The 25889-nt window shown below is 51.5% G+C and overlaps 1 protein-coding gene across 1 annotated transcript in view; it reads right to left on the bottom strand.

Moving 5' to 3' along the window:
* Positions 1 to 6142: 6142 nt before the first annotated feature.
* GAS6 (growth arrest specific 6) overlaps positions 6143 to 25889 on the bottom strand; it is a 44460-nt gene continuing 24713 nt past the window's right edge. The window contains exons 5-15 of the mRNA XM_087813688.1: positions 24621 to 24743; positions 23452 to 23574; positions 19058 to 19180; positions 18079 to 18200; positions 16829 to 16947; positions 16277 to 16466; positions 14179 to 14343; positions 12801 to 12969; positions 8881 to 9053; positions 7421 to 7649; positions 6143 to 6354 (exon numbers count right to left, since the gene is read on the bottom strand). Coding sequence (XP_087669814.1) covers positions 6200 to 6354; positions 7421 to 7649; positions 8881 to 9053; positions 12801 to 12969; positions 14179 to 14343; positions 16277 to 16466; positions 16829 to 16947; positions 18079 to 18200; positions 19058 to 19180; positions 23452 to 23574; positions 24621 to 24743 — 1691 coding nt within the window. The 3' untranslated portion in view covers positions 6143 to 6199. The remainder of the gene's footprint in view (positions 6355 to 7420; positions 7650 to 8880; positions 9054 to 12800; positions 12970 to 14178; positions 14344 to 16276; positions 16467 to 16828; positions 16948 to 18078; positions 18201 to 19057; positions 19181 to 23451; positions 23575 to 24620; positions 24744 to 25889) is intronic.

The following is a 25889-nucleotide window of genomic DNA, read 5'->3' as shown; positions in this document are numbered from 1 at the left end:
GTCTCGAGCAGCCTGTAGTCCCAGCATTGCTCTGCTCTCCCCACTCCCGCCCTGTCCCAAACTTCTGCAGCCTGATCCGTCACCTCTGGGCGCGGGGATGAAAACACAAAGGTGGCAGGAGCAGAGATGCCTTCTGAATTTTAGGGGAATGCTCGGCCAAGCTGTTCTGACCCGCAGAAGGAGAAAAAAGGCCAGGGGGCAGGGCCCTCACTCAATTAGCAGCTTCTTAAGTGGCAATAGTTATATGTGTTTCCCAGCTCCCTTTTTCTAAAACTTGTAAATCGATGAACCAATATGGACACATCATTATCACTCACCGTCCGCAGTTTACATTAAGGTTCATTCTTGGTGGTGTACATTCTATGGGCTTGGACAAATGTATCAGGACAGGTGTCCACCATTATAGCATCATAAAGAACATTTCACTACCCTACAAATCCTTTGTGTTTCGCCTGTTCATCCCTCCCTCTCCCCTGACCCCTGGCAATAAGTGATCTTTTTACTGTCTCCGTAGCTTTGCCTTTTCCAGAATGTCATATAGTTGGAACCATAGAGTATGTAGCCATTCACATTGGTTTCTTTCACTTAGTAATATGCATTTAAGGCTCCTCTGTGTCTTTTCATAGCTTGATAGCTCGTTTCTTTTTAGTACTAATAATATTCCAGTGTCTGGGTGAACCACAGTTTATCCATTCACCTACCAAAGGGCATCTCGGTTGCTTCCAAGTTTGGGCAATTAAGAATAAAGCTGCTATAAACAGCCAAGTCCAGGGTTTTCTGTGGGCGTAATTTTTCGGCTCCTTTGGATGAATATCAAGGAGTATGATTGCTGGATTATATGGTGAGAGTGTTTAGTTTTGTAAGAAGCCACCAACTGTCTTCCAAAGTGGCTGTACCATGTTGCGTTCCCACCAGTAAAGAATGAGAGCGCCTGTTGCTCCACATCTTCACCAGAATTCGGTGTTGTCAGTGTTCTGGATTTTGGTTATTCTAGTAGGTGTTTAGTAGTAGCTTGTTGTTTTAATTTACAGTTTCCCAATGAGATGTGATGTTGAATATCTTTTCATATGCTTGTCATTTGCATATTTTGCATATTTTCTTTGGTGAAGTGTCTGTTAAGGTCTTTGGGCCCATTTTTTTAACTGGGTTGTTTGTTTTCTTATTGCTGAGTTTAAGAGTTCTTTGTATATTTTGGGTAACGGTTCTTTATCATATTTGTCATTTGCAAATATTTTCTCCTAATCTGTGGCTTGTCCTTTCATTATCTTATCAGTGTTTTTTGCAGAGCAGAAGTTTTAACTTTAATGAAGTCCTACTCATCGATTCTTTCTTTCATGGATCATGCCTGTGATGTTGTATCTTAAAAGTCATCACCACATCCAAGGTCATCTAGATTTTCTTCTATGTCATCTTCTAGGAGTTTTGTTTTTTTGTTTGTTTTTATATTTAAGTCTGTGTGGTCCATTTTGAGTTAATTTTTGTGAAGGGTGTAAGGTCTGTGTCTAGATTCATTTTTTGCACGTGGATAGATGTCCGGTTGTTCCAGCACCATTTGTTGAAAAGACTGTCTTTGTTCCATTGTATTGCCTTTGTGCCTTTGTCAAAGATCAGTTGGCTGTATTTATGTGGGTCTATTTCTGGACTTTCTATTCTGTTCCATTGATCAGTACTGATTACTGTAGCTTTATAATAAGTCTTGAAGTCAGGTATCATCATCCTTCCAACTTTGTTCTTGAAATTCTTGATTTTACCATAGCCCAAATTTTAAATCTTTTCCTTTATAATTAGAGCATTATGTGTTTTATTTAATAAATATTTCTCAACCCTGTCTGGGTAGCTCAGTTGGTTAGAGCATCGTTGCAATACACCAAGGTTGCAGGTTCGATCCCCAGTCAGGTAATATACAGGAATCAGCCAATGAATACTTGGGTAAGTGGAACAACAAATTGATGTCCCCATCCCTCTCCCTCCCTTCCTCTCTCTCTCTAAAATCAATAAACTAAAAGAAGATAGAAAGAAATATTTCTCTACCCTAGGTCATAAAAATATTCTCCTATCATAGGGGTCAGTAAAGTTTTTCTGTAAAGGGCCAGATAGTATTTTAGGTTCTGAGGGTCAGTGAGTGTGTAACAACTACTCAACCCAGCCATTTTAGTACAAAAGAAGCTGTAGATAATAGTAAATTAATTGGTGTGCCAATAAAGCTTTATTAACAAAAACAAGGGAGGATCACATTGGACCCACAGGCTATAGTTACATATTACTTTCTAAATGCTTTACAGATTATTTTCAGACTTAAATATATACTTTACCTGGAGTTAACTCTCTGTGTGATATGAGTTAGAGGTCAAATTTCCTTTTTCTAAAATGTGGTGGTTTTCAACAGGGATGATTTTTCACCCAGGGGACATCTGACAATGTCTGGAGACATTTTTGATTGTCATAAGTGTGTGTGTGTGTGTGTGTGTGTGTGTGTGTGTGTGTGTTGGGTGGGGAGATGTACTACTAATATCTTATGCGTAGTTGTCAGGGATGCTACTAAATGACCCAAATGCACAGAATAGCCCTCCACACAAAATGACATTCTCAATCAATAGTATCCTATAAACAACCACAAAGAACAAAAACAAATTTTTACTGTTCTTCTATTAAAAAAAACAACTCCAAAATAAACTCAGAACATAAATGTGTCAATAGCATAATCCACTCACTACTCCATCACCACACATTCAACCAAATCATCTACTCTCTTACTCTATAGAGCACACTCAGAATCCTCCTCCCAGCTCCAGCTCCATAGAGCACACTCAGAATCCTCCCAGCTCTATCTCCACAGCTCACACTCAGAATCCTCCCAGCTCCAGCTCCATAGAGCACACTCAGAATCCTCCCAGCTCTATCTCCACAGCTCACACTCAGAATCCTCCCGGCTCCAGCTCCATAGAGCACACTCAGAACCCTCCCAGCTCCAGCTGCATAGTGCATACTCAGAATCCTCCCAACTCCATCTCCATAGTTCGCCTTCAGAAGATATGGAACTGTCTGTCACAGCCTCCTCTGCAGCCAGATACTGGACTGAACTGGATAGTGGCGAGGATGCCAACCTGGCTGGCACAGCTGGGAAATGTATTGCGGGATTTAGCTCTATACTTGCTATAAGCTTTTTCTTGGCAGTAGTTAGAATAACCTCAGGCACCCAGAGGAAGTCTAAGGAAACCACACCAGGAAACAGACGTGTGCCTAGCTAGCCCTGGACAGAAGGTGAACCCAAGGTAGGCAGAAAGCCTCTAAGATGTTGGCCTCTGTTGTGTGTCTCTGTGGAGGTTCCAGAGTGTCCAGTCCCAGAGCTCAGCATGTGCCCTTCCTGCTCTTGGCTCTTATGGCTTTCTCAAGAGAATTGGGGCTGGCCAGAGGAGACTCCTAGCCGGCCAGGAGAGCATTCCACAAGAACATTCCAGAGCCGCCTCCACAGTGAACGACAATCAGAGAGCACCATGGGGAACGCTGCAGTGACAGGGTTGAGAAAGGGATCAGGCCCCCAAAGTGGCTTTGGGCTCCTGTAGCTTTATGAGGCCAGAGGGTGGGCAGTAGGGGTGGAGCTATGCTTCCCACACTTCTCAGAGCTCTGCTTAGCAGGCTCTGGGGAGCCATCAGGGTTGGGGTGAGACCTCCTGCTTATTGAGCAAAAGGAGTCCTTGCCTGGGTCCTCCTGGTCAACACCAGAGTCCCCCTGAACTGGGCCTCATGCCCCAGATGGATAGCCTGAGGCTATATCCTACAATTCCAAGCCCTGGCCTGACCAGCTCAGCCCAACCAGGCCATCTGCCCATCCCAAAGCCAGCACAAGGTGCCTGGGTTTGGGGTCCACTTATAGTGTGAACTGGCACACACATCCACCTGGATCACAGACTGGGGCGGGGGGAGACCCACAGAGCCTGGAGAAGAGGCTAGGTGAGGACCATCCTTCCACACAGGCCCTCTGCTCATGATGGACATTTCATGAGGACACGGTTGGTTGAATGACTCAGGGACTGCCTGACATGTGCTCTCTGAGGCCCCAAATGTCTCCTGCATCTCTGATTCCTCATGCACCAATGTGGAAAATTACCTGAAGAACCTCTTAGACTAGTTTTCTGAAGTCCTGAGTCAGCAAAACTTCCACCCAGATGCTGCTTAAAGTTTAGGGAGAGCAAAAGCCAGGACACAGCCAGCACAGCCTGAGCAAGCTGCACTGAAACCCTATGGTGGCCCAGGTGGACAGGGTGCAGGACATACACATGGGGTTGCAGGACAGGCAGGGAAGTAGGAGCCCCAAAGACAGGTGAGTTTGCCAAGGACCCATGGTGACCCTCAGTGGAGTGGACCCTGGCTACTCGAGCCAGCCCTGTTGGGACCTGGGGGCTTAAGCACCTCTGCTTTCATGTGTCCTTGCCAAGATACCTTTGCACCTTCATGCCTCAGTATGGTCATCTTTGAGGTAAGCTTGGCCCAGGGAGGTCCCCCTTGATGGGTGTCTGTGATTGCCAACTCTCCCCTGTGTGATGGGGATCCTTGCCCCTTAAAGGGTGTGCCAGCCCTCTGGTGAAAAGGGACAATTGCTTCCTCCCACATGGGTGCACTTGGGGTCGTTACACCTTGCCAACCCAGCCAGGCGACCCAGCCGGGCGACCCAGCCAGTTGGGGCCTCTGATGCAGTCCTCGGGGCCATTCCCATTTTTCTCAGAAATCCAGAGGGGCGTTTCTCCTCCTCCGTGGTGCCACACCCACTTTGCTTTTCATGTGTTATTTAGCTGGGGGTGGATTCTTCAGGCTTCCATCCTCCTTTCTGAACCCTGCTTATCTTTGAGTCAAGCTGTGACTTATAAACTCACACTCAGCAGCCAGGATGCAAAGACACTGAAACCTAGCCGGCTTGATTCTGTGCTTGGCTAAGGTGGCTTTTAGGGATTAACTCAATAATGATGAAATGACAAACCTGTGGAACACTCTGCTGCCATCTGAGGAACAGGACCTGAAAGTAAACAATCCAAACCTGCCCTACTGCCTCAGACCATACACTGGGGTTTGGTATTTAAAAAAAGAAAAAAAAAAAGAATCTTAGTCATTGAGTACAGCCCCCAGCAGATGCCGAAAACTTCTCTGGGACCCTCTGCTTGAATGCCGACTGCGATGGCACTACTGGCTGTGGGGCATGTGCCCCCTCCCCTACAGTCACATCAGGCAGAGAATGGACATGTCCCACAGTAACCTCCAACCTTGGGCCTTGGCCTCCCCCTCAGGACCGCAGGCCTTGGTGACCTCCACCGTGTGTCTGGTGGCTCCCAGCACCCCACATGCGTTTTCCACACAGCTGGTGTTGTCACTGCCCCTCTCAGAGTCAGCGTGTGAGGACTGTCTACTCCACCCTCACAGACCAGAAGCTGAGGCTCAGGGGGAGCTGTAAGTGGGACCGATCTCCCGGTTCCATTTCAACCCTGCTCTCAGCCTCAGAGAAAATGTGAGGCTGAGGGATGAAGGAGAAATGAGCAGGGGCCAGCCCTGTGCCTTTATTTACTCACCACTGCACAGCTTGGGAGGGGTGCCAGGGGGGCAGCCTGCCTCTTCCTGAGGGAAGTGGGCGCATTGCTTACACAGTGGCCAGCTCCACCAGGGACTGGAAACTCAGGTGGGCGCTGGGGAGATTCCGGGGAGTGGGCAGAAGTGACCTTCATGCACAAGGCCTCCCTCGGGTGCATGGTGAGTTCTTCCTTAAGTCTTTTTACCCCTAGCTGTTGAGCACTAAAAGATGCAAGGAGTGGACTGCTCACACAGAGTTACAAAGGTTTCTGTAAATATTTTATTTTTCTATATTTTTAGGTCAGAAAGAAGCATTTTGTAATAAAAATAACAGAATTATGTTCCTGGGTCCCCTTGGCTTGTGCAGGCCTCCCTCCTCCACCCTCAGGTCGGCTCCTTGGAGCCCAGCTGCACGCAGGACACTCTGGGGCTCGGGGTGTGTTTCTGGGTCATTAACATTAGTCTTCTCAACTATTTACACTTATATTACAAGATAAAGGTCTCAAAAGAAACTCAGCTCGCGAGGATTCAGTGTTTGGGGAGCTGCTCGCGTGGGGTGGGCTGGGGTGCCTTCCCTTTTCGCTTGTTTTGAAAAGGAAGCGTGGAGCGCTTTGCGGCCTCTCATCCTGCAGCAGCGATCAGTCTAGGGGGCAGCCTGCTTGACCGGAGGACAGGAGTGTGACGTGATGTCGCTGTGCTTGTAGGCGGCCTCGTCCAGGTCCAGCGCCTTCTGGTTGACCTCTAGCGTCATGCAGCCGCGGTAGAAAGCTGTGACTGGCGCTGAGGTCACTGGCACATCTGGGCCAGCAGGGAAAGAACAAACACCGTCTTAGGAGGCTGGGCTCCCCACCCTGGCATCCCCCACCGCAGCGCTCACTGGCACCGTGGGTCCCTCTCAGTCCCTGGCCTTCCTCCTCAAGGGCACTGTTTCCTTTGCTTTCAGAACACTGCCATCCCGGCTGGGCCACGTGCTCACAGGCAGGCACTAAACATCTGCCAGTCAGGCTTTGGCAAGAAGCCCCCATTGCCCCCCAAGGAAGTACACACAGATAGTCAAGTCTGTTAAATAAATATTACCTTCTTCTTGGCCCAAATGAATCATCCATGCTGCAGGGCTTCCTGGCCTTCTCGCACCCTCTTCAAATCTTTGTTTATTAAAACTAAATGGAGTTTGTGTCTGGTAGCCAAGACAGAAACCTTGCTACCCGAGGCAAGTGACAACCTGCACTGAGCCACGGGAGCCAACAGAGACTGGCTTATGTAACAAGCACCTGGCTCTCATCTGTCTTTTTACGACTTTGCCCCGATCCCTCGGCTTATTACAGGCAACATGAGCAAGGACACTCTCCATCTGATCAGAAACAGATCCCACCCCGTCTGTAGGAGGCAGCTGTGTGCTGGCCCTCCCTGGACTCAGATGGGCTGGTGGTTACTCTGTTCACTGCTGTGGTGGCTGGGCCCCAGGACTCAGCGGGGAAGGAAGGCCCAGAGCACTGGGGCACCTGGCTCTAGTCTGGCCCTGGGTCAGCTGGGCCTTCCCATGGGCCTTGGCCAGAGTCACTGTCTGACGCATGCTCAGCTGGGTGCTCCTGGAGGATGCAGGGGAGGTGGGGCAGGTTCAGGCCGACACTTGTTCCCAAGGAGCATGTTCTCAACCTCAACCAATAAGCTATAGGCTGGTGTTCATGAAAGTGAAGACATCGCAAGGCCAGCCAATAAACCTACCTATATTTTCTCTAGCTCTAAAACAAAAGTCCATCTCAGTACAGAAACTCCCAGGCTCAGTTTGGGGTAAGGAAGGTGGGGATGGTCAGAGTGGCCAGTGCCCCCCACCTCTCAGCATGCAGCCCACAGGGAGTCCTACCTGGCAGTCCCCCGATGAAGGTGAGCAAAGGGCCCTGTAGGTGCCTCCCGAGGACGGCCAGCTTCTCCTGCAGCTCTGCAGGGCTCACTTCACTCTGGCCTTTGGTGCCGTCAACAGCCAGGGTGGCCCCACCCTTCTTCACAGAGACGGTCACCACGTGTTCTTGGCTGTCACAGACCTTGATCTCCATGAGGGCTAGGGTGACATTCTCCACAGCCAAGACGACCAGCTGCAGGGGAGAAGCACACCTGAGCACCCAGGGGTGGGGGCAGCACAGCCCCGCAACTTAGACTGTGTGCCCTGTCCTGGGCTAGAGGCCTGCTGGTCTTCCCCATGCTCCTTGGTGGCACTGATCTCCTACGGGCTGGGAGGTACCCCAGGAAGCCACCAACACAGAACAGCAAGGGTGGGCAGCAAGCATAAACATTCCAGCAGGCAGCTGGGCCCTGCAGCCGGGGTGCTCATGCCGGGCAGAACATGCCTCTGACAACGTAGGTCAGAAACACAATCTGACAGCACAGAACAGAAACACTCTCTACACCATGGGCCAGAAACACACTCTGACAGATCAGAAACTATAGCACAGGAAATCTTCCCCTCTCCTCCTTCACTCTCCCCGCCTGGTGGTCACGACAGCTGTTTATTCCAAATGCCAGGGACAGGTGTAAAAGTGCACCTGTGCCTTGGTGGTGGTGAGTGAGTCTGGGCGTAAACCAAGCCATTTAGTGCCTAGCCCTGGTCAGCAGAAGGGCTTGGCTGCCTCTGAGAACAGGCTGGCTGGTGAACCTGTACTCCTTTGGGTCAGCCATGCTTTCCCCCTTTGCACAGATGTGAGAGAATAAAACCTATTTCTAGTACCTGTCAGTTGTTCTCTAAGAAAACAGTAAGTCCAAAGGCCAGAGATAGTTAAGAGCCAGGAGACAGTAGGAAGTGGTGGGGACTGAGTAAAAGTGGAGAGGGCAGGCTGTGTCTAGGGGCAGCTGTACTCAGAGCTCTGCCTCTGTCACCCAGGGAACAATGTTCTCAGAAGGTCTGGGCTGTGTTTGCAAATCTGACTTTCTAAGAGAAACTGGAGATCTGAATTTGTTAGTGAAATCATTAGACTTAAACAAGAGCAACTAATTCAAATAGTTCTATATCGCAGAGCTGGCCAAGGGTATAGGTGGGAAAGTCACCCCACCGCACAACTGGCTCGAAGGCCCCTGACCTCCCCAGCCCACAACGGCTTAAACGGACAACTGTGTCAGGTGATCTATGTCAACAGTGTCCCCAAGCCAAGCACGGCTGGTTAGACTATGGTGAGAGACGTGTGAGGGTGGGATAAAACTTCCAGGGACAGGGAAGGGGTGAACTGACCCCGGGAAGGGCAGCTGGGGACCCCGAAGGCAGATAGCCCCAAGGGCTGTTTGTTGGACGCTAGGGCAGCCCCTCCATCCTCGGGGCAGGATAGTGAGTGGTACCTGTTTTTTGAGCTTCTTGGTGGAGTGGTAGTCGACCAGGGCCACAGAGAGGGTGACAGTGTGGTCATCACCCACCAGCGCAAACAGCACCCCTGTGTCAGTGGCGGGGCGGATCCGAGCCATGACCTCTATTTCCCAGGTGGTTTCGGTCCCGACGTCTGGGGATGTACGTGCTGCGATGAAGGCGGCGCATCAAGAGGCCATACAAACGAGGGAAAGGTGGGAGTGAGCAGAGAACACCCGCAGCAGCTCCCGACCCTGCCTTGGCGCTGCGGAGGCAGCTGGGAAGCCAAACAAGAACTCGATGCTGAGCTTTTAAGAATCCATCATTCACTATTTGAGCCAACGGACCATAGCTGGGAAGTGACAGGACAACTCGGGCACTTGATTCAAGCTCCGCCCACAGTCAAAAGGCACTGGGGCCACCCGAGGATGACTGCTGCCTTCCTGGCCATGCCAGTGCTCTCATCTCCCAAATACCCCTTCGAGTGACCATAAGACCGCAGACCTGCTGGGACAGCAGGTGCAGGCGTGCCATGTGGGCCATGGACATCCACCTCCCCTGGGCTCTCTCACTTCCTCTCTTGCAGGACTCAGCTCTTTCCACAGAACCTGTTGGGAGTTTCACAGCCCTCAATCCCCAGGAAGCACTACAAGGCTGGAAGTACTTTGAAGAGTTTAAAATGCAATGCAAATAGAAGCTGCCACGAATGTCACCTCAACAGACCATACACAATTGTGTATTCTGTGTTGCAAATATTTTACTATTCCAATGCCTCAGTGGAGTGACTTTTATTTAGATACATTATATATCAAATAGAAGTGATATGATATCATATATAATGCATCTAAATGAAAAATGTGTACAGTATCTGCCTACATCTTACACAAACAGTTCCAAAAACCACATTTTAGTAGGAAGAGCTAGATCATGGTTCTTTGAAGGCCATGTTTCCCCTTATGTTTGAGTCACCTGCTGATGAAGAAGCCAGAGAAAGCCTCTGCCCTCTTAAGTGTTTCTATCTGACAAGAACTTGAAATCCTGATGAAGGAGAGATGTTCAGGTAGAATGACACTGAAGCAACATCTGCACCCATTTAAGCTCAGGTCAGGATTACCACAAGGGTGAATCATGACACTGGTTTCTGTCTCCTCCCCACTGGATTGTGAGCTCCTCAAATTATCTGTGGGTCCCATCCCTAAATGGGGTCTACTATGGTCAGTTCTCAATAATTGTTCATTGAATTGAATGCACACAGATTTAAAAAATAACTATATGTACATATATATACATATTTATATACATATATATATATAAACTGTATTCCTCTGTTGCCAAGTTTTCCCTTTATTTGTGAAGGAAGAGAGAATAGTGTTCTCTGGCATATAGGTTTCCCCTCTGATGGGTCTGGGGATTTGGCTGGTTGTGAGAGCATTTTTACAGGCACCAGTGCCTCAGCTCTCCTTGGGAAGTTTCCTCAGGCACAGGATGGGATCTCCACACACCCTGCCCTGCCCCGGTCTTCTCAGACCTCAAGACCTACTGAGTCCAAACCAACTTTGAACTACTGCAGAGTGAAAGAGCACAGAACCTACAATTTCCCAATGAGTCCTTTCTGTGTTATAAATTGGACATTAATGGCAGAGTTCAAGATTTATTAAAAATGCAGATTCTAAATACCATTTGGACTTTGCTGTCACAGAACTTACAGATCAAATCCAAACAGCAGAGATGGTGAGCAGACTGTGACGTGTATGGTAATGGGAGCATTTGTGGTCATTGGAGATTATACCTGTGATGTTTCTGTTACACCATGAAAAATGTTTATAATATTAAGTGAAAAAAGAACTAAATGTTTTATATTATGTGATTTGACATTAAACATTATAATGATGCCCTAGCTTTGTATGTATAAAGATGAAGTCTAAAGGAACAATGTATGTGTTATATTAGGAGGTGCAATTAGGAGTGAATGGTTCTTTTCTCCAAAATATCTTTACTGACATAGTAATGCTCTGACAATTAAAACAAAGATACCAAGGGGGGTGATGATACATGGTCCTGAGAGGATGGGCTGTCCTGCTAAGGAGGGAGGAGCAGGTCTCCTGTCCTCTGAGCTGGACGGGCCCTCCTTGAACTTGGAGGTCCCACTGGGTACCAGAGGTGACATGTGGAGCTGAGGTGTGGAGGGAGCACGCTGCCTGCCCTGGGCTCATGAGCAGGGGAAGACCAAGTGTGGGCATTGAACCATAAAGGGCTCAGAGTTTAGGGACGGAGAGGGGCTGGGCCACCCCAGTGGGACTCTTGCAGGGAGAGAATGAAGAGAGAGGCAGGGCAAAGCCAGAAATGGCCCCAGGAGAGATGGCCATTGCAGCAGCGCTGGGGTCCTGGGCAGCTGTGGGCCATGGAAAAGGGAGCACGAGGAATCCTCACAGAGCCTGCCTGGGCCAGGGCATGAGCCAGGAGCCAGCGAGACTCAGGAAGCACCCGTAAGAGCAATCAGACAGAGAAAGCTCTGGACATGGGTTCCATGGCGGGTTCCAGGGGGCTTGTGAAACTGCCCATAGGGCTTGCACAATTCTATGCATGTGTCTTTTCCTGGGCCAGGACATACGGCTCTCCTAGCATTCTCAAGCTCAAAGCCACTCAGGTCTATGAACCCAGGCATAGTGATGATTAAGGGCTCCAACTGGTATATGCTCAAGAAACAAAGGATAATTTTAACTCTACCTAAGGGGATGATTAGGGAAAGTCTTGTGAGTCCAGAGTCAAACAACAGAATTTCTTAGCCACCTACCACCCATCTAAATCATTCATGCAACGTCTTCATTACAGCATTTCTATCATTGGACAATCAGTAATGAGATTTGGAATGTTAATTCATTTCCTGTAAGATTTATGCTTAAGTGAATGCTCAATTGTCAGCATGTGAGGATTATTTGTTTTTACTGTAAATTTTCACTAATTTGATAATAAAAGGAAAGAGATGAATGAGTTGCATTTTGTTTTAAGAGATTAAAGACCCTGTTTACAGAAGCCAGGAGGGCCTCTGGGCTGACCCTCTGCAGCTACACTCACTTCCCAGACCATTGTTACTGATGGGCAAGGGATTCCCAGCTAACCTCAGGCCCCAACCCTCAATATCCTCACACACAACTGTGTGTACAAACAGTGTCAGAGCCCCAGCTGGCCACACCTGCCTCCCCCCTGGCCTGCCCATCTCCCGCCTTCTTCCTGCTGGGTTTAGATATCGAACACCAGCTTCGAGCTTCGTGTTCCTTTCGCATGGGCTTTCTTTCTCCAGGTACAAATGAAAAGCTCCTTTGTTGCTTTCAACACTGGCTTGTTGAGCCTCAATTCTTTTGACAACGTCAGCCTCCTTGGCAGGGTTCCGGGGCTGGGCCACCGGCTTCTATTGGTCCTAGATGGCCCTCTCCTTCTCTGGTTCTTCTCTTTCTTTTAAAACTCGAATGAGCCACACTGTGATTTTTAAGATACTTCCCCCTTTTTGCTCCTCATGAGTCTTTGGAGATTGCAATGTCAAGTACATTCTAGCAGCTTCTCCATCCACTGGGACAAGCCCTAAGCCCATCTTGTCATGCCCACCTAAGCAAAAGGTTCTAAACTCAGAACCTTTTGCAAAGTGCCCTCTTAGAACCTTCTGATCCTGCCCAGCTTCCCCATCTCAGCCACCACAGCATCTGCAGTGGATCCTGTCTTCTCTCCATTGGTCATCTCTTCCTCACTGGCTAACTCACTGCCCTCACCCTGCTGCCTCCTGTCCCACAGCCCATGGTGGGCCCAGCTTATCCCTGACACTACCATCCTAGGTAAGAAGCTGTTTCTTGGTTTTTCTACTGTTTAGTAGATTGGCTTAATGCGCAGCTACAGCCAACCCAACCTAGGAGCTGAGACTCACCATAATCAAGGCTGTAGAAAGCAAACCCATTCCCAGGGTAGAAGGATCCTTTCTCTGTCACAGAGAAGCACTGCATTTTCGTGTTCATTTTTACTGTTTCTTGGATGGTGATGTCTTCACCGTTCATCAGGTTCCAGCTCCTCATGCAGCCATCCAGGCGGGGGTTTATCTAGAAAGACAGAGACATCCCAGTGGCTTCCTCGGAGCCACACAGGCTCCCAGATACCCTGATGACAGACCACGTGGCTGCTGCCAACTCAGCAAATGAACATGATACTCTCTGAGCATGTGGAAATCTACCGCAAAATGGCCAAATCCAACTTGTGGAGGTGATTTGTTTCCCAAAGGGGCACTGTCCTTGACAAATGACCCATTGCAGGATACCTCTGAGTGTAGCACACGCAGTAGGCCCTCTTTCCATGCAGTCTAAAGAGAAATGTATCGTGTAGGGAACCCCACCTGCTCTCTCTGCGTTGGGTGTCCCCACTTACAAAACTGAATAAAGGGCACCAGCCACACCCTGAAACGATGTGGGGCAAGGTGACACTTATACAGCAGTTGTGCCTGATATTCTTACTCGGCATCCAAAAAGCAAAGCACCAATGGATGTAAGTCCAGGGGCCAGGAATACTGATTTCAGTCCAGCCATCCACTTTCTATATGGTTTCAAGCAAATCAGGGAACCTCAGCTTTTATGTATAAAATGAGGTGACATAAGGAATGTCACTGGGTTGGAAGCCTGGAATGGGGTTTGAGACAGTAGGTCATGTGCAGGACGTCCCTCATCTACCCCCTGGAGGAAAGATAGTGCTAATACCACCCACTATTCAGAACATCGATGCACTCATGACTCATTCCTCATATCTGCCGTGGAAACCATCACTACAGTGCCAGAGGTTCCCGCCACGACATCAGCATGCTGGGAGATGGAGAAACACAGATGAGGGGCAAAGGCATGTGGTGAGGGGAAGGGTGGGAAAGGGCAGGACTTTGAACATGACCAGTACTGACCTCCCCATTAGGTCTTTTTCCCCTATGGAAATCCTGGCAGGGTTAACAACACAAATGTTCTTGGGAATTGTCCAAAAAAGTTGATTGCTCTTTTTGTTAAAGAATAATTTCATTGTGTTTTATCTCCACTGCAAAATAGACATGTTTATTATCAATTCAGAGGAATACTCATTTGAGTCTCATAGAAAGTGATGGTGAGATTAATGATATCAGCTGCACCTGCTGCTTGTTAACTTCTCGAAAACTTTACCTTTCTCCGGGTCCTTTGCCAAACCTGGTTAATGCTAATCACATAGCAGCTCACAGCTAACCCTTGTCTTCAGACCGATCCCGGGTTCTGACCCCAGGGGTGAATGATGGCACTTACAGGCTGGATGAGGTCTTTCTCCTTGAAGGGAATGCCTCCCATGGTAAGGTTGAGATGGTATAGTCCTCTGTCCTGCTGAAACAGATCCCCAGCCACCACGATCCTCATAACAGCATCCTTGTTCACCTTGACGACCAGATTCTGTTCCAACTCCTCAATGGAGATCTGGAGAAAACCAGCGCTGTGAGAGGTGGGAGTGTACCTTCTGAGGGGCACCCAACCTCAGGGGGATGCTCATCACCACCTAGGACCAAGAGACACCCAACCTCAGGTTGACTACACTCATCACCTACACCGCCTCCCTGCCTCCATGTGCCCACACAGCCTCCATACAGCTGGTGGTGTGGCTCAGGCTCTGACAGGTTCCCTCCCAGCACTATTACACCCATTCCTCGTCTCCCTGCAAGGGAACCGGCTTGGCACCATTTCATCTTGTGTCTCAGAGCCCTACCCTAAACCTCAGCCAGGGAGTGGGAATTGTGACTGACATTGCTGTCCCACTGGGTCAACACTGACATCACCGCTCCACTGGGTCAGCACAGACATCACCACCTCATTTGGCCAGCCCTGACATCGCTGTCCCACTGGGTCAGCCCTGATGTTTCCACCCCACTAAGGTCAGCCCTGACGTTGATGCTCCCCCATTTTGGTCCAATGAAGGCAGGAAACCACATTTTATTTCTAAACCTCTAACACCTAACTCAGTGCCTGGAGTACACTGAATGCTGAATGAATATGAGTTCATTCTAAGACCTTCCATTCTTTTCTACTTTCCATGTAAAAAAATTTAAAATCTACCACTCTGTATATTGTGTATCTTCCTAATCTTCCAGAAATCTATCAATTTCCTCTTTGGCTAATGTACAGAGACATTTAGGTACCTGGGTCTGAGTTTGGTCAAGAGTGTGGAATCTGTATGTGGGGTGCTGCTGGGGGCAGGGACTGGTTAGAAACGGCAGAAAGGAAAGAAATCGTCACTGAGCTGCCCCTGCCTCAGTGACCAGTTCCTGTCTCAGGGTGGGATGGCAGCTATGTCCACTGGCTGGTGGTCATGCTTCCTCGGGCTTTCTCACCTCAGGAACTGTCCCCAGCCCCACCCAGGGCCCCTCAGGCCCCACAACCATGGAGTGGAACACCTGCTTCAACTCCTGCAGCTGCTTCCTTCCAGATTTACTGTTTTATCTGCAGCTCTGCTGCTTTGAAGATACTTGCACTTTAAGAGGTTAGGAAAGAAGGAGCTAAACAGTACTTGACAGGGTGGAAATATTAGCAAACACCTTCAGTGTTTTTATTCACAGAGGCTGGTGAAATTTTCCATTTTATCTTCACTTCTAAAGGAAAAGAGAACACTTTTCTTATTTCTCTTTCAAGTGTTTACTTTCAAAGGCCCACTTCCAATTAAGGAGCCTCTGAATTGTTGGAGGGAGCCTGTTGTCTCACAGGCTGCTTTGCTCCGGGCAGTGGGATACAGGACCAGGGATTGTGCTCCAAAGCCAACATCTGGGGGGACAGCTGCCTCTAGGCCCAGTCTGACCAGGACATTCTCTATAAAGAGGCACCCGAGTGTGAGGACGCCTGGATTTCAGCAGGAATAGAGCAGACTCCAGAAACTAAAGCCAGGGATGGTGTCAGTGTGTCACATCTGACCCTGCTTTACACTGACAGGTGAGCTCCTGGAGCCTGGACAGGCCACCCAGAGACAGGAGCAGGTGCCTGGAGCTTGATCAAGGTTTCTCGCTGTAGCACTATTAACAGTCTGAACCGGAGGGTTCTCTGCAGTGGGACATCCTGTGTGCTGCAGAGTATCTAGCGGCCCCCCTGACCTTGACCTAGTGTCAGGGTCCCCCAACCCCCAAACTGTCTTCAGACACAGCCAGATGTCCCCTGGTGGAACTGTTTCTGCTGAGAATCATGGCTTTCGAGATGGGAGCCACACTTTGATTACATGATGAGATGACACCCCATCAGACTAGCTTCTGGGGGGGGCGGTTTGTCCTGCCATGTGCAGTACCCACTAACTGTTGAGTGCTGGGGCCCTCATCCTAGGAGGCCCCAGGCCGGCCCAGGATGGGAAAAAGGGAGTGGTGGCCACACTCACCGTCTGCCACATGCCGTGGTTGATGACGGGCCCGCTGCTGGTGACGCGGCCGATGCCATGGTAGCGGAGCTGCAGCTCCAGCCGGCCGGCCCGCAGGCCTAGGACGATCCAGTTGTTACCTTGATGGCCGCCAGCAAAGAAGAGGATGCCTTCGGGGTCAAAGGTCCTGAAGTCAAACTCGGCCACCAATCTGAGCGCCAGCACGGAGAAACAAAGTGGTTACATGCAGGTCGGTGGCTCTCGGCCTCCTTCCCTGAGAGCTCAAACTGGACTCAGGAAGATAAGCAGGGAAGCAGGCCAGCGTCAGGTCGCAAATGCAGGCCAGGCCCGCCGCAGGCACCCAGGGCAGAGTTCCCATGGCAGGGGTCCTGCTGGTGCCAAACCAGATCCCAGCACTGAGACCATGCTTTGGCTGCATCCGTGCCAAGACTGAGCTGATGGCCAGGACTGTTCTGGGTGTCGCCCTGGAAACACGGGGAGTGGGGCCATCAGACGGCCATCTCCCTGGGGACCTGCTGGGGCTGCTTTGCGTTGTGTAAGCCACTTTCTCACCTCGTGGGCTGCAACCTTTTGAAGCGCAGTCTGATCACTGGTGTTCCACTGAACATGCGGCCCAGGTACAAGGACTTCACACTTTTGGCCACATTGAAAGGCACACAGGGCAAAATGTCCTGTCAGAATGGGAATGCAAGTGTCATGTAGGGGCATGCCCTGGTTCAGCCCTTCTTCCAGTTACGAAGGGCCTGTCCTGACACAAGACTGGCCCTCTGTGTCCTGCCACACACCCTGCCCAGTGAGGGCCCCTGGCATGCACCCAGGAAGTGCCTGGGTGCCAGGGCTGAGTTCTTGCTGAAGCCCCCAGAGATTCTGTGATAACCCACCCACCATGTGGGGGCTTCCAGGTAAGGGTGGACTCAGGTCTCTCCAGAAGCCTGGGGCTCCTATGCTTACGGCTGGATACCCTACAGTGCTTCTCCCTGCTGTGCCACTGCCCTCCTTCCCTGCTAATGTTCCTTTTCCTCTTATTGTTTTAAACTATGAAATATTCCAAACCTACAGAACAGTACAGGGAATAATAAAAATCAACTACAAAATACTGTAAAATCAATAAAATATGGAGGCCTTGGAGACTGTTGTTTCTATAAAGTTGCCATCCAGTAACATTGTGTTCCTGATGTCCTGGCAATCTTTAAAACATTAGTGTTCTGATTGCTAGAATTTGTATACTTTAGCTGATTAATCAGACCATTTTTCTAGGTTTTATGTTACTTGTTTTGGTAGGCATTTCATTTTTTAAGAAAATTCTTTATGGATAATGATATGCTAATTGTGATTTTTTAAAAAAATCATCAGTTGAGCAGTATTTGGAGACTCAAGCTTCCCGGAAGCTTATCTTGACCAGGTTAAGCGAGTCAGGTGTGCTTTGTTATTTCCTTTGTTTCCCTGATTACTGGAAGCTGCTCTACAGTGCAGCTTCTCCACTGCCCAGAGGGACAACAGCAGCCAAGGGGATGGTCAGGGGCCAACCTGAGTCAGGAAGCACTGACTACACACCTGAGGAACCTGAGGGGGCCAGGAAATGCTCCTTACTGTGCAAACGAGTGACACTGCAGAGCCACACCACCTGGCGGGTGTGGAGTAGACAGCTGCTGTAGTGAGCTCATAGATACAACCAAACACCCGGGACGGGACAAGCACGTCTCCCATCCCACATCTCTCCCTGTGGCTCCAAGTACACCAGGCCTTTCAGCAAAAGCATTTCTCCCAGCAACCCTCCCCACCAGCTTCTAAAGCGGTGCTACCTCGCAGGTGTTCATGTCATGGGACAGCTTGAGGCCCCCGCGGCCGTTGCAGTGGCAGGTGTAGGTCCCTGGGGAGTTGACGCAGGCCTGCTCGCAGCGTCCCTCTGCACACTCGTCCACATCTGTCGGCCACAAGGGAGATGTCCCCAACCTCACTTTGTGCAATTGCACACACTTTCTCTCTGATCCCATACATGGTATGTTCACCGTGAAAATGAATTCTAGATTATGTGACTCATGAGGCACCCAACCCCAAGCCCCCATGCCCAGAGCTCCCACCCTGGCCTCAGAAGTCACACTCGGCACCCAGGCTGGGCCAGCCTCAGCCGTCTAAGCTTCCCCCGCTCTCTCCGGAGGGGAGAAGTTACTGTACAAGGTGAAGGACATTAGGACAAGCTAAGCCCACCGCACACTACCAGGTCAGTGAGCAAGCACATCTGCACAATGCTTGGCTTGAAGGCTTTGGGCAGGTTGGTGCCGTGGACAGGAGTCCCTGGGGTGTTTGAGGGACTCGAGGGGTGACCCTGGAGGGGAGATGGAGAAGGGTGCAGGGGCCGAGGCCACTTATCATCTTCTTCAAGGTCTGGGTAGCCACCAGGGCACCAGGCAAGAAGCTGGTGAGAGAGAACACATCTCTCTGCACTCCCCGAGGACATGGCTGGGACTCAGCAAGGGAAGTAAGATCTCACAGGCCTGTCCCCAAATATGGCAGGTTGAACTGAGGCTGGAGAGAAGCCTCAGTCTGCCACAGGAGCACAGGGGCATTTCCTTGTGGGATCTGGTCTCTGTGTCTGTGGCATGTTGGAGAAGATGCCCAGCTGCATCAAGAAACAAGTGTGCGTGCATCTGTGTGTAGTGTGCACATGTACAATGTGTGTGCACATACATGGGCACGCTCATGCATATATAACAACGTACGTGTTCACATGCATGTAGTGCATGTATGTGTGTAGCACCTGCGGCAGCTGGGGACAGGTACCTCGGCAGGCCTTCTCCTGGGAACTGAACGCGTAGCCCTCGTCGCACAGGCAGGAATAGGAGCCTGGCAGGTTCCTGCAGTGCGCCTCCCCACAGGCATCTGCATCTGCACATTCATCTATGTCTGCAAAAAACCCAGAGTTCCACAGCTGTGTTCCAGACCGACAGGGAGGATGCCAGTCGAGGCCGCCACTAGTCAGCCAGAAATTTACTGCTGCCCTGGCTGGCAGGCTGCGAACAAGCCCGTGAGAGGCATCTCTGGTCCCAGATTCCCCTGGTCCTGCCCCAGCCCTCTTCCCTTCCATCCACCCCCACCTTCCCTCTCCTGCCTGTCCCCTTCCTTCCACCCACTGGACTTTTCGGCTCTAGGCCCAGGAGTGGGGATTGAGGGTGCGGGGAATTTCTGATCAGGGTCCCAGAGAAGGTCAATTTCAGACACTGGACAGAGCACTGCTTGGCCAGAGGTATGCACAGAATTGTTTAATTCAAACAACTGCAGTACAGGAAGGTAAAAAAGTAACCCCTGGGGGCCTTGTGAGCTGCAGTCCCACCCTGCATCCCTGGAGCCCCTTGCTTCCCTCCAGGTACCCTAGGCTCATCACCACCAGGGACAGCCTCCACTCTACTCACACTGGGCTCTGTCCACTGGAAATCAAATACCCCAGTAATGACACACCATCAAAGCTCTGCCCTGATGTTTCCATACACTCTGCCGCTTTGGCAACCAATAAGTAGAAAAACCCTGCAGTTAAAAATCTGTTCCCTTCAGCAACAGAAGGAATATCTAGGAAGTGCAATTGTTACTTCTAGAAAGTGTGGCTGTCACTTCACATAACATATGATTCCTTCTTTGGCAACATAAATCCCTGTATTGGGTCCTGGCCAGTGTGGCTCAGTGGTAGAGTGTCAGCCTTCACCCTGAAGGGTCGCAGGTTTAATTCCCGGTCAAGGGCACGTACCTGGGTTGCAGGTTCATTCCTGGCCCTAGTCGGGGTGCGTGTGGGAGGTTAATCAATGTCTCTCTTATATCAACGTTTCTCTCTATATATACATATAACCTCTCTCCCTACTTCCCTCCACTCCCTCCCTCCTTCCTTCCTTCCCTTCCACTCTCTCTAAAAATTAATGGAAAAAATACCCTCAGGTGAGAATTAACAAAAGCCAAACAAAAGCCCTGTATTAAAAAGCTTCGCAACTATACATAATTTTCTTACAAAGTTAGTTTACCAATAAAAACAGGCTTTCCGACATGAAAACCATTAAGACACTGCTCACAGATGTAAGGACGAGCCAACACAAACAGCACAAGCTTCCCGAGAGGAAGTGTGTGAAACCACCAGGTCTTCTGTATCAGTATTGATCTGTAGTGATGCCTCTGAACCTGTGTTTCATTTCAGGAGCCAGACTGGCCCACCCCGCCTCCAGGAACTTAGAAACCTGGCTTCCCCTCAAGTGCGGTGGTGAGTCCAGACTGGCACCAGAACACCGGGCAGAGCCCCCGGGAGCAGGGAGGAGACTGCTCTCCAGGGTGAGCACCACACTCACACTGGGGGCCGCCCTGGCTGGAGCAGGCGCCCAGCACAAAGGCTGGCTTGTCAGGGCAAACTGACCACAGCAGACAACACCCTGCTGGCCACTCCATGATGCCCTAGACGGGGGTCCTCAAACCCTAACTACCAGAGAGCCCCTGAGGGCTCTGCTAGACCTAGATGGCCCACTCCAACTTTCTGACTTGGGAGGCTGAACTTTCACAAGTCCCAGAGCTGCCGGCCTGGAACACACCTGGGGACCAGCATCATTGTAGCACCAAGGAAGGGCGTGGGAGTGGGTAGGACTGGAACTTTCTCTCCTGACAGGAGTCTGTCCTTGCTGCATGCCAACACACCCAGTACTGGGCCATCTCTTCCCCATAAGAAACAGCAGAGGGAACCCTGAACTCCACCGTGTCCATCATGACCCCAAGTCATCTTGTTTTCTTCTCCTAGTGCAGTTGTATTGCCGAAGAGCCTCCTGCAATGTGGCTGGTGGAGCAGGGGCCTAGGCCATGCCGCCACTCCCGTCCTTGGCCATGACCTTAGCCCTCTCCCCTCCTCCCTCCTCAACCTTCCTGACACTTTGCCCATTGAAGATGCCACTGTCCGACTGTTAATCACAAAGTGCGGTGACCCAGGAAAGCTGAACATTGGGCAGACAGGCAGAAGGTGTTGGCACTGGGCACAGAAAGCCCAGGTCCAACCCCACTGTGTGCATTTTGGCCAAGGGGCCCACGGGCCCTGAAACAGGTGCCTCCTCCAACGGGGCCTTCATCTGCTTCTCCTCTTAAGAGAGGGGCCAGCCCAGCTCACCTGCCCGTCCACACAACCTGAGGCTGCCCAGTCCCTTCCTGCAGCCAAGGAGAGATGGTGGAGAGTCCTGAGCCCTGAACTCATCAGCCCAGTGCACCCTTTTCTCATGCTTCCCCAGGAAAGTGCTTGAAACGGGTTCAGGGACCTCCACTTCCTCTCTCCCAGCATCCAAGGAGGACATGATGGAAAATCCAGTCTCTCCCACGGTCCTCACTCTCCAAAGCATCCTGTGCCAAGGTATGGTATCCCAAGGTCCCAAAAGAAATAGTGATGGTCAAGAGAAGGGGTTGTGTGAGGGCCAGTATCTGCAGGCACACCCTAAAACCTGGCAATGAGGTGGGGCTCCTGCCATCACACTAATTACTAATCAGTCATGGTAATGAGAGTGCCTTTTGCCCCTGGACTCAGGCAGGTGCAGGCTCCCACCCTGCTGTTCTGCACACTGTTGTTGGGGGGGGGGGAGGCAGCAGAATGCAGGGGTTCTCTCAGACCACTGTGTCCTTCCCACGCTTCACAGACTAGGTTGAAAGTAGGCTAGTAATTTGGCCACTTGGGGTCTTTCCAGAAGGTTAAAGCAGGGCTTTCCTCTGTGGTGCACTGGCTGGGGGTTCTAAAGAGTCCAGTAGATACCTTCAACTGAGAACCTGACAATGTGTCTGGCAGCCCCAAGAACTCCCTGTGGCTGCAGGTGCACCAGATGCAAACCCTGAGTTCAAGAGCTTCTGGTCTGCAGACAGGGTCTTCAAGTAATAGTGAGACCACTGGGTGCTGTGTAAAATACTTCTGCCCAACAATGGCAGTGTCCTCGGTTGCTCTTAAAGACAAGCACGTACCTGCAGGGTGCAAGACTTTCCTCAGGCCTGACAGAGCCGGGTCTGAACTTGACACCTGGCCAGCAACCCTGACGGACAGCTGCTGGTCTCAGGTTGAGGCAGGCAGATGGGAAGGGCCATGGGCGACTCTGTGCATTCAGGTGAGAACTGTCCTATGGATGCAGGAACACCTCCTGGGTCACCAAGGGGGACCACTGATGTGAACAATAGTGGAAGCTGTTTTTCGAACAGAGAGTTTCCCTTGTCCCAATTCAGAGATTCACCCAATGGCACCAGGCCTCCTTTCCTGCTTTGGACCCTCGTGCCTGCCGCTGCCTCACCCTGATCACTGTGTGTCCCATTGCCTGGGTGAGCGGCTGGCAGCACTAAGAAGCGTGCCTGGACTGTCAGGGATGCGGCAGCCAGACAGGTATTAGCACACCTGGATCAAAGGGAAGGCAGAGGGAGAGAAAGCCGTCTCCTCCTGAAAAGTGGGGTGCTGCTTCTGTGCAGCCATGGCGACTCTGACCAGGCAACACCATGGGTTGCACAGGAGCAGAGATGATGGGGACACAGTATACAGTGTCCCTTACAGGTATGCACAGGGTGCTAGGTCTTGGGAGCCCCAGGGAGGACTGGAAGCAGAGAGGGAGTGGGCTGCTGAGCTGCTTCCTGCTTTACTCAGTGAGCAGACCTTTCCAGGAGGAATGCTGGCAACTGGCAGGAGGGGCCTTAGGGAAGGGAGCTGGGTGTGTGTAGGGGTGAGACCCTGAGAATGGAGCCTCTAGCCCATGCCACTGCCCACGGCCCCCCAGATGTCCTGGGCTCTTAGTTGCACAGAAAAGCCTGCCGGCTCCGTGGCACTGGAAGGAGGCCCCACAGCTGTATCCCTTCTAGGGGCAGAGATCTGTGTCTCAGCTGGGCTGGCCTCGTCCACAGACACAGTGAATCATCCTGTCTGTGGTGCTGACGAGACGGTGCTGGGGCAGCTCCCTCTGGCTGCTGACATGCCCAGACATGTGCTCCTTCTGGAGGACACCCCTCCTCCCTTCTTCCCTCCCTTCCAGAACCAAAAGCAGCCACTGCCAACAGCCTCTTGCAGAGAAGCCAATGTGACTGCCAACTTCAGCAACTTGGCAATTGCAAAAGTAAAAGAAGGGAGGAACGGAGAGGTGGGTGACTGGGCGATGAGGAGAGAGGCCTGGGAAAGCCAATGGGTCCCGGATCCTGGGCCTTACCTTGGCAGTTCCTGCTGTCCTGGGAGAGCTCATAGCCGCTGTAGCAGGCACAGTGAAAGCTGCCTGGCTTGTTGTAGCATATTTGGTTGCACCCCCCGTTCTTCTGGCTGCATTCGTTGACATCTGGGCACACACAGGACACAGAGGGACTGGGGAGAGCCCAGAGGTGACACACACCCGCCTAAAGCATGCGACAGTGTCTGCATGTCTATCTCCATTGCATCCACCCTCAGATCGTGGGCAGGAGGAAGAGGGAGGTCTCCTATGCTATGGGTGGTGACAGTCCACCGTGCCAGCTCTGTCGCTATCCAAGTGTGCATGGGACGAGAGCAGAAGTCTAAAATACCCGAGGATGGATATGGCCAGGCAGCCACGAGGCCCAAACTCAGTCTGGCCAAGCCCCACACAGGCTGAGCTGAGCCCTCACAGACCACCTGTGGGCAGGGCCTCCAGTTCGGCTCAGCTGCCCCAGGAGGGAACACCGGGAGGCCCTGAAGTGGGACAGGGCTCTCCACCAGTGAAGGGGTTGGCCTGAGAGTCCTAATCAGGTCCTGGGGATTTTTCTAGCAGCTTCTTTGTTGACACTCTATAATTGAAGACTCGAGAGAGGTTGGAGAGGAAACTACTCATCCCCTTTTTAATCGCTGGGGCTGAGGCTAACAGGGGTAGCCACTAGGCTCTGTGTGGTGGTCTTACTGCCTTACGGTGGCCCCTTCCTTTGCTTCAGTCCTGCTCTTGGAGAGGAATCACTCCGTTCCTCCCAGTTCTCTCAAGGAGCTGACCAGATGGCTTCTCAAGCTGGATACTGCCCCATCCCAAGAGGCAAAATCAGGGCCTCTGGCACTGTAAAACATTCTCACTCTTGGGATGACTCTCATGAGGGGCCTAGGATGCCCTGCCCGCCCATCTCTTCCCTCCTTGCCTGGGAGCTGAGTGGAGGCTGGCCAGTGAGTAGCCTGGACTCTAGGACAGTCTGCGGGCACCTCCGTACCTCCCCATTCCTGTTTCAGCCAGAACAGGCCAGCATGGCTGTGTCCCCAGTGGGGCAGGGAGAGGAAAGAGGGAGGAGAGACATAGGATCTCCAGCTTAGGTGCCTCTCCGGCAGCCCTTCAGGGAGGTCTCAATAGCCACACCCTCAACCCTTGTCCTGTGGTTGTAGTGGCCTTACCTTTGTCACAGAGCCTTCCCCCCCAGCCGGCTTTGCACTGGCAATAGAAGTTGCCCATGAGGTCTTGGCAAACTTGGGTCCCCTCCTTATTGCAGGGGTTTGGAGAGCACTGGTCAGGCAGGTCTGCAATGAAAGGAAGGAGAAAATTGTCCTGAGCTGCTCCCGGCCTGCTGGGATGGCCCGGTCATAGTGGGCAGGACCACAGCCTCTGGTCAGGCCCCTGGGCACACTGGCCCTAGGCAGGAGCACTCTGAGGCAGATCCAGGGCACCAACATCCTCTTTACTGGCCCAGGCTGGCCACATAGAATCCCCACCTCTGGGAAGGAGTAAGGTCACAGAACAGGCTGGCCAGGCCCCCGGGGTTGGTTCCAGGAAGGAGTGGCCACCTACCAACAGGGCCAGGAGGTTGGGGTTTCAGCCCATTAGGGAGTAAGGGAGGAGAGGGGTGGGCCTCGCTCAGCCCCATGAGCTCGGACCTCCTAGGGAGCAGGTCAACAGAGCCCTGGCTGACCCAAGGGCCTTCCAGGCAGATGTGGAACATTCCCCCATCCCCAGTGTATATCTCCACCCCCTCAGGCCAGGCCCCCTGCCCACTCAAACCACGAGCCCATCAACCTTCGCCAACATTCTCTCCACTGGGCTTGGCCTCTGTGGGGGTGCCACCCCCCTTTCTACCCCCCCCCCAATCTGCCTGCACAGGAAAGGGGACTGCCTCAGGTCCAGGCTGCACTGATCGCTCCCAGGTCCTCCCACAGTGGCACAGGGTGGCAGTGCCCAGGCCGGGTGCGCCTGACCTACGCTAGCGGAGCTGTCTGCCTGGGATCATGAGCATATAAATCACCAGCATAATTTCCACCTGTTTTAGAGATCGCAGTTGAGACTGTCCCAGTGGAGTGCCTTCCGAGGGCTCTCTCACAAACACAGCTGAAGCTTCCATAACACGGGGCTGGCCGGGCGCTTACCCATCCACATGGCCATTAGTTGCTCCCAGGCTTCAAGTGGCTGAGAGCAGAGTACTTGCCGGAAAGCTATGATTGTCTGATTGTGCCCAGAGCTCCAAGAATCCTACCACGAGGTCCCTGGCCGTGCCGAGGTGGACCTGGCAGGGAGATACGGGCCTTTCCATCTACTTCTCTGCCATCGCCGCTCAATTCAAAACACTGTGTGGCTTTTCTGGACACTGTGGAGAGGCCACACTCCTCTGGCCTGAGAAAGGCTCATGTCTACAGACCTACAAGACGGTTGAGACATTTCTGGGAGGTGGAGAA

The sequence above is a fragment of the Miniopterus natalensis genome, chromosome 2, assembly GCF_054644295.1.
Source record: "Miniopterus natalensis isolate mMinNat1 chromosome 2, mMinNat1.hap1, whole genome shotgun sequence".
Taxonomy (NCBI): Eukaryota; Metazoa; Chordata; class Mammalia; order Chiroptera; family Miniopteridae; genus Miniopterus; species Miniopterus natalensis.
Note: the sequence above shows the minus strand (reverse complement) of the source record. Positions and strands in the feature narration are given on the sequence as shown.